General features: G+C 29.5%; 1 protein-coding gene across 1 annotated transcript; it reads right to left on the bottom strand.

Annotated features, from left to right (window-relative positions):
* Window positions 1–697: 697 nt before the first annotated feature.
* On the bottom strand, window positions 698–17,644 carry LOC107440569 (putative polypeptide N-acetylgalactosaminyltransferase 9). Its single transcript, XM_043041372.2, has 12 exons — window positions 17,399–17,644; window positions 15,097–15,581; window positions 12,766–12,932; window positions 11,782–11,946; window positions 11,204–11,417; window positions 9,023–9,140; window positions 7,508–7,693; window positions 6,138–6,155; window positions 5,311–5,439; window positions 2,748–2,858; window positions 2,413–2,541; window positions 698–981 (listed from the first exon to the last, which is right to left on the bottom strand). Exons 2-12 carry the CDS (start codon window positions 15,522–15,524, stop codon window positions 838–840), a joined length of 1,809 nt encoding a protein of 602 aa, XP_042897306.1. The 5' UTR covers window positions 15,525–15,581; window positions 17,399–17,644; the 3' UTR covers window positions 698–837.
* Between the last annotated feature and the right edge of the window lie 234 nt (window positions 17,645–17,878).

Below are 17,878 nucleotides of genomic sequence, written 5' to 3' on the forward strand. Positions count from 1 at the left end.
GTGCTTGTCGTGTTATTTGTCTATTGTACTATTGTGTTTAAACATCAAGGAACAATCTATGGTAGACATTTAGTAAGGTTCTTTTCTTTTTGTTTCCCCTTCTCTTTTTCCCCATTACTTTATTTACCTTTTATTGTGCTTTATTCACGCTATTTTACTTTATTCACTCATCGCACATATTTTAATCTACCCTCTTTGAAAAAGCTAATAAGTCCTTTTTATAGCTATTTTAACATGTACTATTTTACAACTAATTTACCACATGTACGACGAGTTCCATAAAGACTGTTCCCGCGATGTTGTAAATTGTTGTTACTCCACTTATTTTAAAGTGCTAATGACACTTTAATTGATTAAATCCATATAAAGATTATTCATGTAGGCATTTATTCATTCAAATGACACAAATATAAGTAATTTTCCAATGAAATTAAAGATTTCAAACTGTTGTATAGTAACCTGTTGTATAGTATTCCATGAAGCTATCGTCATCCCGTTAACTAAATTTAAGAAGAAATCTAACTACTGGAAGAATTCATGGACGTATTTTAATTCAGTCTTAGAAGGAAATAAAAATAATTGCCAAAGTCGTGAAAATGAAGAAAAAATTCAGATCAAACAAATCAAAAAGCAACACAATTGGGCTAAATAAATAATTACCACTTAGCATTTCGACAAAGTAATCTAACATTATACGTTTTTTAGAAAAAAGCATTTTATTTGGAAATATTTCAACATGTTATATACATGCTGTTCAATAAGTTTCATATGACAATATCTGATGGTAACTGACACACGAGTAGGAATAGAATAACTTAGAAGGCTAAGCCTTTCGTTTCATACAAGTAACTTCGAGCCATCAAAGTTCTGCATACCCCACATTTGTCGAGGGTTTCCATTACAAATTTCCATCGTTATTCTCATCTTGTCCTCTGCCATTTCCATGCATTTTCCACTTATACCATGCTTGATGAAATGTGTCTTGAAAATAAAGTAGAAATTGTTAGCATAAAAACTCATCATTATTAAAAGTTATGTTAAGTTAAATTATTCTTAGAATGGTTGGCCGATTAAAAAAAAGACAAAAAAATCGATCTCAAGTTAAAAATTTTAGAACTCGGATTTTTGGAATCAATAAACTTACGATGTTCATTTTTTTTCAAAATTATTATCAATTTAAAACCTTAGATATCAATGAACTACTAAAGATGATTTTTTCAACTGTGCAAAATATGTATTTTTGTAATTTTGAATTCTTACAAAATAGTGTTGAAAATGAGATTTTCTATAATCTAATGGAAACAAAATATTAATTTGATGATGAATTTCTGAGTTATCATCAAGGGAAGGAATAAAAAGCTATCTCCTTGTGGGGTAGCGATTAAAATTTAAAGAATCGTATGAGCTGCATGTATTGGAAGCAGTAATTTACTCAGAACTTCTAAATTTGAAAAATATTTTGAAGCAATTAAGTCTCACAAAGTGAATGTTTTGTGAATTTGTGAAGAAATAGTTTAAATACTATTCCACTATTCAAATATTTACTTTCAAAAAATAGCTGAATTTAGAATTAAATCAGCAATTATTAAATGTCGTGAGCAAGCATATTTAATTTTAATGCACAAGTTGTTCCGCCATTACTACATGCAATATAATATATTCTTTTAGAATCACTGGCAAAAATGAAGTAAAACAATTAAAATTTGGGATAACAAAAAAGTATTTAAACAAGTAAGAAACAAAAGGTATTGAACTCTTTTGTATCATTATGATGTTGGAGTACAAAATATTGAACCTGGCGAAACCTGAAGATATTTTTAAGAATCTTAATCTCCATTCAACTTTCTGTTTCTTTGGGCAATAAATTGTTTTGTTCTCTATCACCTTGCTTAGAAGAGACTCGTTCGATTGAAATATTTTCCTTATAGTGTTCCTCGCTTAAATATTAATTTACGATTTACGACACATAATGTGTTTTTACATTTTTTCTGCTAAAGATTTATATATATATATATATATAAATTTTAAAAAAATTTTTCGCTGTCTCTCCCACATCTTGCAATAAAGACATTGCGTCTCATAGAACTCCCTGGATGTCTTTACTGATAAAGTGATAAAAAATAATCAAACATCCTTAAAGAAGGATCTAAATATTGCCAACCTTAAATTATTCTACATCTTATATGAACTTAGTGAACTGTACGAAAAATCTTTAAGAATATAACTTGACTATAAATTTTACAGAAATGGATTTTATTAATCATCCCTCAATTTAGTACTTCAGATATTCTCCAGCGTCTACTGTGTATCCACGAAGAGCATTGGGATAGTTTTTGTCGATAATTATTACGAAAAGAAATGCAATTTCTATTTAAGAATTACTTTAATGATAAAATAAAAATCATTCCTTACATCCGGGTCATAGATCCACATCTGGTTCCCCATGCCACCATGGCATAGATACATAATGAGGTCTTGCCCTGCAAAATCTATGCACGCAATGTCTCTTCTTATTTCTCCAAATTGGGTATACATAAAATACTGCAATAAAAAATATATGAATATGTGTTATATTAGAATACTTTAGTGCATTATAAATTATTTACGTAATCAAATTAATATACAGATTTCAGTAAATTAAATAATGAATTAAGCGACAGAAGGAAATGAATATGTATTAAATAATATTTAAAAATCAGATTCATAAAATTCAAAAATCAGATTCATAATCTGGACATTAACATTACCTGATTGCCTCCTTCAAGATGACATGACCACATACCAACTGGTTTACCTAAATCCTCTCCTTTCGCTTGACTATCCATGCAAGAATCTGCACCAGCTCCGAGATTCCTTATCTAATTTATAAATAATTAATATTTTAGAATATTGTTTTTAAATATTTGTATAAATAACTGTTTTTTGTTCTAAATAACTAATTGTCAATAAAAAAATTTAAGCGCTCTTATCGAACCGAAATATATGATTAAACAAATTTACAAGGAGAAAATTAACAACTTTTCCAATTTTTAAATCTTGTGAAACCAATGATAACTAAACTAAACTCAGTGGCACTACTACCAACGAAGGGCAGTATGTTCATTCCTGATTGTCCTTGGGCTCTGAAGTGCATGACCAAATGCTCCGGTTAGGAGGTCAGCCGAACGGGAAAACCCCAGTGTTTAGCCTTCAAACATTATCGGTACTCATCATGCAAGAAGTTCTGCTTACTAATTTGTGCAAAAATTTGAAGAAAAAAATTTTTTTTTGCTTTTTCTGCCATAACGAAAAAATTAAGAAAGAAATTATCTTGTTAAGGTCATCATCAAAATGTCATCTTCATTGAAAATAGTAGTAAGGTCCTAGCTTCATTATAGGTACATTAAAAGACTGGGATAGCCTGGTTCGTAGGGCACTAAGCCCATATCGAAGAGACCATAGGTTCGATCCCAGCCAGCTGAAGACTCCCCATGTAGTAAATGGTGACTGATGCACGTTAAATTTGTCGCGTCACGCGCTCCATGTTCCCATAACAAATTAATACCTCTGGGGGTACTGATACAGGAGCTCCTTTGTCTTCAGGATTGGGATCAAAATTACGAGGATATAGAGTTGAACATGGTAATCATAAGCCCAGAATTGGGTCGACTGTTCAACGACGGTCATAAAATAAAATTATAGGTACATTAGTAATGTGTTCTCTAACACTTTACTAACATCGCAGGGCAAAAGAACATCGAGTTGCATATATATATACTATTTTATTTCAACATCCTGTAAAAGCACTTAGCTTGTCCAGTAATTTGAGACTTTATACTCATATAGACCCTTGTAATTTGAGACTTTTACCCAAATGGTATTTTTTAACCCAAAACTAAAACCCTTTTAACCTACAAAAAATTAGGGGCAATTTTAATGATTTTATTCGAAAATCTGATTTTCACAGAAGATGCTATTTGATTAGAAAATAAAATATTTATATCTGTAATATCCATGCAGATTAGCCACCTTTAAAGGGCATTACATTTTACTATGAAAAAAAGTTGAGCACGAGGTACCCTTGCTTAAATGAAAAATGAAAGAAACATATTAGCACAATTACTCCGTAGTCTAAAAATTGTGAAACTTTAGCCTCCTTTGAGTGCTAGCAAGCTATAGATAGATCGCTTAAATGAATTATTCTTGTATTATTTATGTTCCCTTCCTTAAAAATGTCTAGAATTTGTATATAACATGATGGAGGTTCACACATTAAACCACTTTTTTGATTAAGTTATATGATACTTTTTTTCAATCTCCAGACCCAATTCATATTTTCAAATTAAAAAAATACACGTATTGATAAATCCTTTGAAAAAAGTAATTATTTCATAGCTTGACACAGTTGCATAACAAACTAAGTAGAATACTTTTATTGCATTCGTTAAATGATTCACAATGCATTTCAGTACATTAAAAAGAGATTTTTAAATTAATAAATTGTTTAGAGTTATTCTTAATAAAGAATTTGTATTTTTAACAAGTTGTTATTTTTTATTCAGATACCATAATTTGCAACTGTTGTTTTATTTTTTATCACATTCCATTGCTTAAATTACATTCATATTTCTTAACTTGATTTCTTTTTTTTTTTAAATATATATAATAATTAATTTTGTAGATTTTAAGAAGCTGCTTTCATAAAATTTTTTCAAATATTATGAAATCGATTAAAATACACCGAAGAGCCATTACATTATGACCACCCTGCTAATAGCATGTAGGACCACCTTTAGTCCTCAAAACTGCTAGCACCCGCCGTGGTATTGATTCCACAAGGTGCTGATAGGTAGTCTGAGGTATCTGGTACCAAGCGCTCACCAACTGGTCCTGCAACTCGCTCACATTGCGAGGGGGTAGCGTGGCAGCACGAATTTGTGTTTTCCAAGTAGGACCACAAATGCTCTATTGGATTAAGGTCAGGTGAATTTGGGGGCCAATACATGACTTGAAAGTCACTGGAATGTTCCTCGACAATTCGACCCTTATGACATGGTGCATTATCCTGTTGGCAAACACCATCCCCCGCATTAAAAACTGTTGCCATGAAGGGTGAACCTGGTCTGCAACTATGTTCAAGTAGCTTACAGACGTCAGGGATTGTTCTATGAGGATTATGGGTCTTAATGTGCCCCATGAAAACATTGTTCCTGGGCGAGAAGCCATGAAAACCTGGGCGAGCCCATTGTTATAGATGGAAGGTGGTCATAATGTAATGGCTCTTCGGTGTATAAGGTGGCACAAATGATAAAGTAATATTCTCAACCTTACCTCACCTTCAGCAACAAGATCACCAGGAATATATTGCTCGGGATAAATGTTCTTTAAATACCAGTCGAACGATTTGCAATTAAGTTTCTTCCTTAATTCTATTCTAGATGACACATCTCCGTACTTTTTCTGAAAAAAAAACCCATAACTTTCCGCATTAATAAAACTTATTTCTTTGACATAATGTTATGTTATTAATACTGTTTACATTATTTTTAATAAAAGATTTTATAATTACTGCAAAAAGAAATTTATATTTTTTAAAAACTAATTGTTAAAATGTAAAATAGCAATTTCTAAAACAAGACTTTAGGCATTTTTGTAACTTATACACGCTCTAAATAGTGGAACGTTTTTAAAGCCCTTTCATTTTTTACCAAAAGTTTCTAAAATAGGTGTATGACATTATAATTTGAGGGAAATGTTTAAAATTTTAAAATGCAAAGAGTTTCATAAATTTGTTTGTGTACCTAATAATTTGATGTTTAGGAACAACGCTTCAATTTTTAAACAAAGCATTTTTCTCTTGTTTTCCTTTTAGACTATAACGAAATATATCAACTTGTAGGATATATGCCTTCATATATTTAGTGTACTTAAAGAAATTTGTTACTTTGATTTTAAAATTGAAACATTACACGTTTAAAAAAGCGTGTTAATCTTAGTTATAATAGCTTTTAGTCCAAGATATAGTACTCTTTAAATCAACAAGATTTATTTTTTAAATAAAACAATTTGTTTAATGTAATCCATTCAATTATGAATTATTTAACACATAACAGACTAAGGTGTACTTGTAATAAATTGTGGAAAAAAACATAAATTACCTGTTGAACAACTCTGTACTGCAAAAAAAGGACAAAAGTTAAATTCAATTAAATAATTTAAAAAAATCAGAATTTAAAAAGATTTAACAAGAATATTGATTTTATATTTTTAATTTAAAATTTATGAAATATTGAAATATATGTGAAAAATTTTACTTACTGACTAATGTATTACAAAATATAAGTAAAGAGCTTAACAAGTTATTATCCCTTTATTTAAAAACTTTTTTTTTTGCTGAAAACTAGGGATAAGAATTAAATGTGTGATTTTCTAATACATAGGATTTGTTTACATGGCGTAACATTTTGAATATTAAATTGAATATTGAAACTTAAAATGTTTAAAATAAAATTTATTTCAAAATAATGTATGGTAATTTCCCATGATGTATGTTATATTTTTTTAGCGTTGTATGTTTTTAATGTTAAATGTTTGTATAAAATAGTTTTTAATATAGTGTTCGATATTACTTAATTTAAAAATAAATATATTCCTATAAAATAGAACTCAATAACAATTCATTCGTCTGTAAAACGAATTTGTTATATTGTGATACTAGTTCAAGTATGTGATACTAGTTCAAACTTTAAAAAACAAGTTTCTCCTTCAGTAGTTTAAATTTAATTTTAAAATATTTTTGGTAAAAATGCACTGAAAAAAAAGTGCAAAAATACGATAAAAATTCTCAGAACATGGCAATATATACCGTATTTCTGGCTCTATGGGAATAACAAAAAGCATGGTCATTTTTACCTAAGAGCTTTGGTAATTACTTATAGTAAAATTAACAATAGAATATGGTTTTATTACCATGATGTATTATTGTAAATGTATAAAAACGTGCTAATTTATTCAATAACTTAGTCATGGCATTAGAATCATTAAATCGGTTAAACTTCCTTTTCAATTTTGTATTTTCACAAATGCGTTGTAATAAGGACAATATAATTGGATATTAGATTTTTCGGTTAGTTGTTACCACACGAACGATAAAAAACCCCAAATAAATGCTTTAAATACAATCTATTTTAGTTTTAGAAGCAGAAAAGTGCTTTTTTTTACCAGAAATAATATTACCATATTAGTACGGTATTTCTACCAGACATTTTCTCCGTGATGTTTAATGTTTCTGAAAATATTTTGAACACAATACCTCAAGCATTATGACTGATATTTTTAAAGCCTAATTTAAAGTTTCCTTCTATTTTAGCATAATTAAAAATATCATACTGTATATTACAAAGAACTTAGCATTCAGAAACATTGTGTTTACTAATAAAATGCATTTGTAATTTTTATGAATTTATCATGTTTTCTAATGTCTTTGAAAAAGTTGAGGTTTAGAAAGTTAAAAAAACAAATTTCTTACCGCATCTACCCCTATTCTTTTATGATATAACTGCTTGTAGTCATCCAACCAGACTTCAGCTAGACGAATGCAATTAGTTCGAAACACATTTTCCCCTGGTTTCCAAACGTACGGACTTCTTGATCGAAAAACATGCCCAACATGAGAACATGGTATGATTTCTAAAGTTCCACCACACATCCATGTCTAAAAGTTACAAGAAAAAAGTATGAATAAGCCATCGATTTAAAAATTCATTGTTTACGACGTGAAAATACTTAACAACCTTTACCAGTGAAGGCCACTCTTTATCAACTATGTGTATATGATGTCTCGCTTTACGTTTCCCTTTTCAAAAAATAGTTTGTTCTCTTCAATGAACGACTTCCTGGGGAACGACCTGAGTCATATAGGCATTTGAAGGGCAGATTTGTTGGCCACTCTTACAAGGGCACCATATTAGATGTGTCAAGTTTGCTCCCACAGTAAGGACTGATAGCACAGAGAAAGAAAGAACATCCATGTCTTGCCCGGCACTCGAACCCAGAACCCGTCTGAAGCAAGACCAATTACCTGACACCTAAACAGGCTGGTCAGCTTCAGATAATAGTTAAATTACAGTTTTTTTTAAATAAAATAAAATTAATGTAATTTATGTTTGATGATTTTAAATTTTTTTAAGTTGGAAAAATTTGACGATTCAATTCAGTTCAAATACCTCCTCAATCATTTTAACTTTTTCGCTTACAAAATGGTATCCACTTTGAAAGTTTCACTAAATACGTTTCTGACTTTATTTATTGTAATAAAGTATGAAATCAAATAACATTAAATAGAGTAACAGAATTAATGATGAAAAAAACTAGAAAAGTCGGACTAGAAAATGAATATTAAATTATACCTAATATTCTTTAAGTTACAAATCATATTTGATTTTAATTGTGCAATAATACGGAGTTAAGAATTTGCATATTCTCTCACAAGTTGATTTTTCATATATTTGATTACACGATAATATTATATACCGTGGAAATAAAGTGTCAATCAATTATAATTATTTTTAAACTTCATTACGGAATGTATTAGAAGTAGTTAAGATGTTAATTAGAACCAGATTTATCAACTAACTTCCATCTGTTTATCCTTAGTTTCGTAATAATGGATGAAGATTGATAAGATGTCAATTAGAACCAGTTTAACTTCCCAAGTCCCATTTCCTGTCTCTTGGTTGAGCAATAATATGACAGAAGTTCCAAATTTCTTTTGATTAAGTCGAATATGGTATTAAGTATAACTTTATAGTCATACCAGATTAGTTTTCTTACATTTTATGTGCTATAACATAGTAACTTGGACGGAAACCGAAAAAAAAGTTAACATCTTGTGAGGAAGAAAGCAAGTTTGATCTACATAACGGTTTTGAGTGCTTAAATATTTGAATATTTTTAAAATTTCTAAACTTTGCGTAATTAAAAATAAATAAAATAAATAAATGAATAAAAAGTTATAAAAAAGAAGAATTAAATTTTTGCTTACTTTAAAAGAAAGCTCTAAGTTTTCTCCACCCCATATATCAAAACCATCGTCATATCTTCCTATTCTGTCGAAATATTCTTTACTGACGGAAAAAAGACCTCCAGCAACTGTAGGAGTCCTGAAAAATATTATTTCACTTAAAATTTAGGAATAGATTAATGCTCTTTAAATATGTAATTTACCTTTGCATATTTAAAATTCAAACGATTGCGTTTTCAGCATCTTGTATTGTGTGATTTTAAAAGCATAAATCAGTGAATCGAGCAGTTCTATGTAGTGCCTATATTGACTGAATAATAGTTATGAAATATCGGATGAATCACACAATTTTATATAGAGCCTAAGTTGCCAAAATAGGGGCTAAAAATGAAGTCTAAATTTGTCAATTCTATATAACGCATATATTGGTTGAATTGTGACTATAAAATATCGGTTGAATCGAACAATTCTATACAGGACTGATATAGGTTGACAAATGGCTTTAAAATAGCGGGGGAATCAGAACATTTGATATCGAACCTACTTTGGCTAAAATGACTATAAAAATTCGTGAGAATTCTACAATTCTTAATAGGGTCGTCATTGGTTGAATAATGGCTATAACATATCAATTGAAACAGTCAATTTTATATAGGGCTGATATTGGCTAAATAATGGCTGTAACATGTTGGGAGAATCGGACTATTCTAGGACCGACATTGGTTAAATAGTGGCAATAAAATATTAGTTTAATCGAACTAATCTATATAAGATTGATATCGGTTGAATAATGGATATGAAATATCGAGTGAATATGACTACTCCATATAGGACCGGTATTGGCTGAATCATGCTATAAAATATCTATGAATCAGACAATTCTATATTGGACCAATATCGGAAAAATAACGGCTCTTTGAACTCTTATTGAGCTGAGATTCGTGAATAATGGTCCAATGAGGGCCCAAGTTATTTTGCTGATGTGTGTACTATTGAGTATTTCCAGGAAATGTTGATTTCGTAGCAATACCGCCTCGAATGGAGATATCTTGAAAATATTCGTTTATTATATTATGCTGATTGGTTCAATTTATATTTGACAAAAGTACCAATGTAACATAAAATTGCACATTTTTTCTCTAACTGGCTCGGTTCTAGCAAGGATAGCAAGATAGTAATAACATGAAGGTTTAAAATTGATAAACATTTATTTTATTTTTTTCTCTCTCTTTAAGACGTCCTTTAATAAAGGAATATTGCTCATTAAACTATTTTATGGTAACTCACCATTTCTAACTTTAAACAATGCAGCATTTAGCAATCTCACAGGAGCAACAAATCAGCTTTTGAATACCGTGCTGTATTTAGAAAACACGATTTATAGAAAATAAGGAAAAATTGGTGAATGAAATTTTCCATTGGATGACTAAATTGATGTGAAGCAGGTAAACAAGAAAAATTAGTCATTCAAGTGCCAAATTTAGTTTATTGAGAGTCCACATACTACACACGCTATGCGCTGTTAAACTGACAAGCACTGATAAATGTGCTACTGAAAGAACTGCAGATTTTAGTTGTGGAAGATCGTTAATTGAAACTATGAATGTAATAGAAACTGTAGCAAATCTGATAAAAAAATTTTTTTTACTCAAATTCAAGCTAGTATAACTTTACGAAAAATATTTTGTCTTCAATATTCGAGAAGACAGGTGAAAATATTTATACTCAAGATTAAAAATCCAACTGCTTGTTTAATATTCTCCTAAAGAAGAAGAATTTCTTAAAGTAATTTGTATGGAATTTTAACTGCACTTATTGGTGAATAATATTATCAGCTTACTGTACTAATGCATAGAAAATAGCTTTAGTATTGCACTATTAATTTCTAAAATGACAATCTTATTTTTAAAATGTTTTGATTGCACCATTTATACAATTTATATATAAATCTCATGGCCTGTTTTACAGTTTTCTAAAAAAAATTTGCAAAAAATAGTTTTTAGAGTCATTTTAAGGACTTATATTGATATAGAATATTATTAACATATCGGATCAATACACAGAAAATAATTTTGTATTGTACAATTGATCTTCAAAATATACAATTACAATCTTATTTTAAGAATGTCATGAAGACAAATATCACTTAACGTTATTATGTAAGTTATATTAATTACTTATATTGGTGTAGAATATTATCACCTTACTGGATCCCAAGGATGCTTTCTCCGTGCAACTTCTGTGTCAGGCATAACGTGCCAATCGAATTGTAAATCCCAGTTGAATCCTCCAACTCCGAAGTCATCTGTTTCTCGAAAGTTATATTGAAAAGTACTATCATCAATAATGTCAATTACCGGAGCAACGACAGCAGTGGGACTATCATAAATCCGTTGAAGAAGGGGCTCTAACCATCCTAATAAAAGAGAAATATATATATATATCGTAATTTTATTTAGATTACATTTCATTATGGAAATCACTTTTCTTAATTAGCTAATAATTATTATTTTAAGGATGTACATCTGTAATTCTACTGATGAATTTATCTGTAATAGAATAATTTAGCAGAAAACTACTGTAAAATAATTTAGTGGAAATATGATATAAATTACACAAATATCTACTATATGGAAGACCTTTATCTTGTATTAATTGGGTGACGTTGAAAATATGAAAATAAATAGAGAAAAAAGATAAATTAAGTAACACTTTTGGCTTAATTTTATAAAAAGAATTATTATATTAATTTTATAAAAGAGGAATGCGTAAAGTCTTACCATGTGCGCACTCGCAGTGTGAGTCTAAAAAGGTCAGCACTGGTCCTTTGGCAATATTTGCACCCATTAACCGAGCTCGTATGAGGCCTTCTCTTTTGGTCGCCCTTATAAGCTTCACTTTGACCAATGGCGATAAAGCGTCCTCTAATTCTCTTTTCAAATGAGCTGTAAAGTAAATAGATGCTATTAAATGCATGCTATAAACAATGAGTTTCAGAATATAATGTAACACAGCAAAATAGCATGTAATAAAATTTGACTTTCCAGATAGAGTTTGATATCGAAAGATGCATGCGTTGCTGAATTTATTTCTTTTAAATACCCCTGAAAAATTAATTTTTATTATTTATTGCATTGTAGTGAAAAATTTAGAAAATGAATTTAAGTACTTTTAAACTGTTATATTGGTGCAAGTTAAAATTAATCACATTAATCTTTCATCTGATTAATTAATGCAAATATTAATTTTCGAGAATTTTGACCATGTTTGATTTCTGCTTTCTAGAGAAATGACTCAGTACAATACTTTAATTAGAAACAATACAAAAAAGTTGTTTATTTATATTTAAGGTAATTATTATTTATTTTCAAACACTTTATGAAAAATTTTCCTAAAAATATTATTGAAAATTATTTTTTTCTACTCGAGAAAATTGGCGTAAATTATAAACCTAATGCAAAATTTCATTTAAATATTTATAAAAATGAAATTAAAAATAACAATCAAAGGATTTCAAAACTCCCAGAAATATCAAAACGGATCATTGCAAGTAAAACATCTAAACATTGTAAATTTAGAAACAAAATTAATAAAACTTATAGTATTTGGCTAATAAATTCTCTGGTAATCATATGTAAAATATTTTTAAACATAAACTCTGTCCTTTACTCCGATAGACCTTTTCTGAAATTTTTAAAGCAAACTCTCATAAATATATTAGCAAGTCAATTTAAATATGAAAAATATGAGAAAGAATGACTTACGTAAATCAGAAAAGTCATCTACGAGAATAATTTCTTCGAGAAGATTAGAGGGTGTTCGATCGAGAATGCTGTGCACTGTTCGCATTAGAACACTCCACGCTTCGTTGTGAAAGCAAACGATGACACTTGTTCTAGGCAGATTTCGATTGTAAAGTTCATTCGCGCATCTGCAAGATACACGCATACTTCATTAATATATAATACATAATACGTACTTCATTAATATATGATATATAATAAGTAACACAGTTGTAATCAGTAGAAGAGAGCTCTACCTCCGTTAATTACTGTTAGCCAATCCCAAAGTCGACTTTATCAATATATCAAACAAGGTTTAATAATTTTTATTTTATACTATTTAATCTTACATTAAACACATCGCAGCTCAAACGGCTGCCGATATGATATCCTACGTTATTATTTTTTAATGCGAATCTTTCAATGTGAGTTTCAATTGGGGATATCAGTTAATATAGGTTCGATTAACGGTTCCTGAAGTCCATTCAGTTAAAAGAGCGTAGCATGGTTTATTGATCCTATGACTAGAACCCTGAATGATATCGGTGAAAGTTTGAACTAATATTTTCGACTTCACTAACAACCAATTACATGGCTAGCTATGTACTACTGTAAGTGCACACATTACGTACATAGCTATTACGCTATATTCATTCTTTCAACGCTATTCACCTTTTGCTCTACTTGCTGCCTAATCTCTACTTGCCTTCTACATTGTTCGAAAACTCTCCCCATACACTGGACAATACCCCTAGAGAAATTCACTGTCCTAAGCGTCGAACATAAAGAAGTATAGAAAATGTAATATAAGTTACGTTGTAACTTATTTATGTGCACAAAATACCATTGTAGTAACTTAATCTATAGATAGTCTTGTGATTGTTTTTAATCGATTGTGTCAATAGCCATCATGAGATAAGTCCTGATTAGAAACTTTCGATCACTGAGGCTATTGAAATACTCTAGACTTGATTGAACTAGAAAATGCTAGTCTTCTAGCAATTTGGCAATTAAATATCCTAAGCATCAATAATCTACTATCGAAATGGATTCAAAGTAAAAAGAAAAGAACTATTCTTGCAATTGCGTTCATTAAATTAATTGTTGAAAACGAATGGATTAAAGAAAAATTAAATAAACTTATCTTATTTCTTCCAAATATTAAGAGAATCACCTTAAAGATACGTTTGGGAATAAGTGTGTTTATTATAAACAAAATAATTACCACACCCTGCCTTTCTTAAAATTTGAATGAAAAGAAAATAAACAAGTACTTTATGCAAAATTTATAAGAATCAAATTTGAAAAAAAAAAATATCCTGTTAGTGAATTTGAAGTTTGGAAATCCTAAGCCCATTTTGGACAGAGCTTGTGTGATTTACTTTTCAAAATAGTCTTACTGTATTATCCCAAACATATTACTTTAAAAATATTTGCATCACTTAAAATTCTAAACACAACTACTATAAGCTATTATATTTAATGCATAAATACATTTCTTACAAATATATAACACATGATAATACGAATTTTCGGCCACAACAAAATTATAAATTTAATACCTGTTAAGAACCAACAATTTTTAGTTCATTAAATCTTACATTAAAATAATTTGAAAGGCTTTACTATAATTAGATAGATTTAATTCAATTACACAATTTCAATAAAATGCTCTACTTATAATGACCAGAGTAACATAGATTATTTCAAACAAAGCTGGAGTTTCTTAAAAAAATTTTTAAGGAAATATCTATAAATAATGTTTGATAGTATTAAAATAAAAAATTGCTAACGTAATCAGTAATAAATATTNCTCACATTGCGAGGGGGTAGCGTGGCAGCACGAATTTGGTTTTCCAAGTAGGACCACAAATGCTCTATTAGATTAAAGTCAGGTGAATTTAGGGGCCAAGACACGACTTGAAAGTCACTGGAACGTTCCTCGAACCAATCCATGACGATTCGACCCTTATGACATGGCGCATTATCCTGTTGGTAAACACCATCCCCCGCAGGAAAAACTGTTGTCATGAATGAGTAAACCTGGTCTGCAACTATGTTCAAGTAGCTTACAGACGTCAGGGATTGTTCTATGAGGATTATGAGTCGTAATGTGCCCCATGGAAACATCTATCTTGAACGAGAAACCATGAAAATCTGGGCGAGCAGATTGTTATAGATGAAGGGTGGTCATAATGTAACGAAAACAATCATTGTGGCCACAAATAGTTTAATGCATGAAGAAAATGACCTCCTTAGTAACTTGATTCTTAGTAACTTGATAATTTTAAATTCATTGACAATATAACTTACCCTTCTGGTCTCACATCCGGTAAATGGCGATGTAAGGAAATTTTATCACTGGCAAACTGATTAAAAGCGTGTAAATCCCATCCAGCAGCTTTGGTAGCTTCTTCCTCTCTAGTAAGATTTTCAAAAACAACTGGTATTCCATATTCCCCTGCTAAGCCGAATCCAGGTAAGTTTATCATTTGTTGGGCCATAACTTTCCAATGTGGAGCATCGATATGAAGTGGTGCAAATTCCGGTTTCTTCTCGCCACCGAACATGTCTTTTATATTTGAATATGGATCAAAATAGCTGACAACTGGAACCTCATCCTTGCTATTTCCAAAAATGAATCTGGAGAGATGCAATAGAATCATAACAGTTAACCACACCAATGCGATGCATAATACAGATTTGATAAAAAATGCTTTCCTTCTTTGGTGGCAAATCATTTCGTTATTTTAGTTGAGTTTCGATAATTTCTGGTGTTTATGGTTTTCAAAGTACTTCTGAAAAAAATTTCAGAAAATATAAATATGTCTACGTATTATAATAAACATTATAAAAAATATTAAAATTCTTTTGTTACTAAGTAAGTATCATGTTTGTTTTATATTACAAATTTTTATGCAGTGAATGTTTAGAGGAATCGTTCAATGTTAAACCAGATTATTTCCTGGAGGCATGGGGAAAAGTGATATTAACACTGCTTTCTTAAATTCAGTGCCTTTCCTTTAGCTATTCTAAAATAGTTTAAGACCGCGGTCAAAGCTTTTTACCAAGAAATGGTGTTTTTACAAAAAAAAAAAATATTATAATAGCTACAATAACAGAAATAAATTTGCTTCGTTTTGAAATTCGGCATTTTATTTGCTATTGTAAAAAAGTCTTCATAATTTGACATGCAAGATGATATTTAGAGGGTATTTTTTCTACTAATTTCACGTGTATATTCATCGATAAATTTATCTTCGAAATTGAAAAATAATTAAAAAAACTTAAAAAAAACTCTATTATTTCAGATTATTATCATACAATGGGCTATTTCTTACTTTAGTTCGATGACTTGATTACACATAATAAGGTATGGTAGTTTTTCTTTTGCAATTCCGCTTTAAAAAATAAATCGCTTGACAGAAAGACACGGATAGCTTTATTAATGTCAATAACATTGCAATATATACCTTGTACAATTAAGTTTCTTTAGCCTTTTCTTCCATCCTAGATATACCTAGATATCTAGATGTACCAAAATATCTATCTGTGAAGCCTAAATATTTTATATGAATTATAAAATAATACTATAATTGAATATTTGATAATGTGTAGTGTATATTTCAAAAGTAAAGCTTTCAACGTTAGCGCATTCGAAACAAAAATTAGATAAATTTACATCAACAACGTTTTAAGAATAATTTATCTATGCCATAAAATTTATAACAAAGAAGTTCTAAAAAAATGAAGAAGTTTACTTGAAATAAAAATTGAAATTAAGCATGAAATTTGAATCATTGATAAAACTTTAAATTAAGAACCATAAACATAATTGTATAGGTCATATTCTCTGCACATCGGAAAAAAATTAAAAGAAACGTATTTTTAATGGAGCCCACAAGGCAAAAGGAAAAGAGGGAGGCCTGAGATAACTTACCAGATGAAGGTTATAAATAAACGAAACGCAATCGATGAGACTTGGAAGGAGGCAAAACATCTCTTCATAAATAGAGTAAGATGGAAAGCATATAATGCATATGATAAGCATATGGAAATACAGCATATAAGATAGAATTAAAACAAAACTTAAATAGTAGTGAAGATTTATGCGCTTTTTTCTTGTATATGAAACATAGTATGCAAAATGTAAATTTAATGTATTATGCTAACACAAGAATATTTTATAAACAATTTTAAAAATCCAATTACTAAAATGAACAAATTGTGTTTATTCTAGGTTGTTTTACTCTGCAGGTATGTATAATTGAAGTGCGTGTAGTGATATGCCACACGTTTCATTTTAACATTAGAATTTTACAGAAAAGTGTTCCTTAATATTATTTTGAGATAGGTATTTTGCAAGATTCCGCAATTTACACTAAATAACAGCACATAACGCAGCATATATTAGCACGTACACGCTAATTCAAAGTATCTTTTTTATCAAAAACACTCTCCCGATTATTTTGAATACGTGGCTTGTCATTATATTCTCCCAAGTTCTTCAATTATTATATCATAGTGAAGCATTTTTCAGGCATGCATTTAAGACAGAACACGAAATGCACAGACACTGAAATTAGAATAAAGAAATTAAAGAAACCAAACTTACCAGATTTACTTTAATTATAATCTAAAGTTTAAAATTTAATTATAGCTTTATTTTCATTTTAATTTACTTGCCAGTGTTTCCTCATTTTTAAGAGACCAAGAGCTAGAAAGTATACGCAAAGCAAAAATTTATGACACCGGTGTTGCTGTTTCTTCATATTATTGGCAATTAATCGAACTACATATTTGTTCAGTTGGCTATATAATCTTATTAATGTTTTTAGCTCAAAATAACCTTTATAAATGGATCAGACATTAGATAGATTCAAATCATATTTTTGGTCTGTGACGTCATCTGAGCCACGTCAATGAAACCGATAAGAGTTTTCTTGGAAAAAAGGAAAATTAGCGTAATTTATTTAAAAAGTGAGAATTTTCGTACTTTTCATTTCTTTATGAAAATAAGTCATTATTTTATACTAATAAGAAACAAAGAAACAACCGACATAAAATTTAATAAGTTACTTATTTTATATATTAC

Source organism: Parasteatoda tepidariorum, chromosome 1 (genome assembly GCF_043381705.1).
Source record: "Parasteatoda tepidariorum isolate YZ-2023 chromosome 1, CAS_Ptep_4.0, whole genome shotgun sequence".
NCBI lineage: Eukaryota > Metazoa > Arthropoda > Arachnida > Araneae > Theridiidae > Parasteatoda > Parasteatoda tepidariorum.

Excerpts from the sequence above, each read along its gene's own strand:
- LOC107440569 (XM_043041372.2), bottom strand. The coding sequence starts at position 15,524 with ATGATTTGCCACCAAAGAAGGAAAGCATTTTTTATCAAATCTGTATTA. Across the intron at positions 9,141-11,203 it reads CATCCTTGGGATCCAGTAAG|GACTCCTACAGTTGCTGGAG; the intron begins GTGATAATATTC and ends AATATTTTTCAG. Across the intron at positions 2,859-5,310 it reads ATCTTGTTGCTGAAGGTGAG|ATAAGGAATCTCGGAGCTGG; the intron begins GTAAGGTTGAGA and ends TTTATAAATTAG.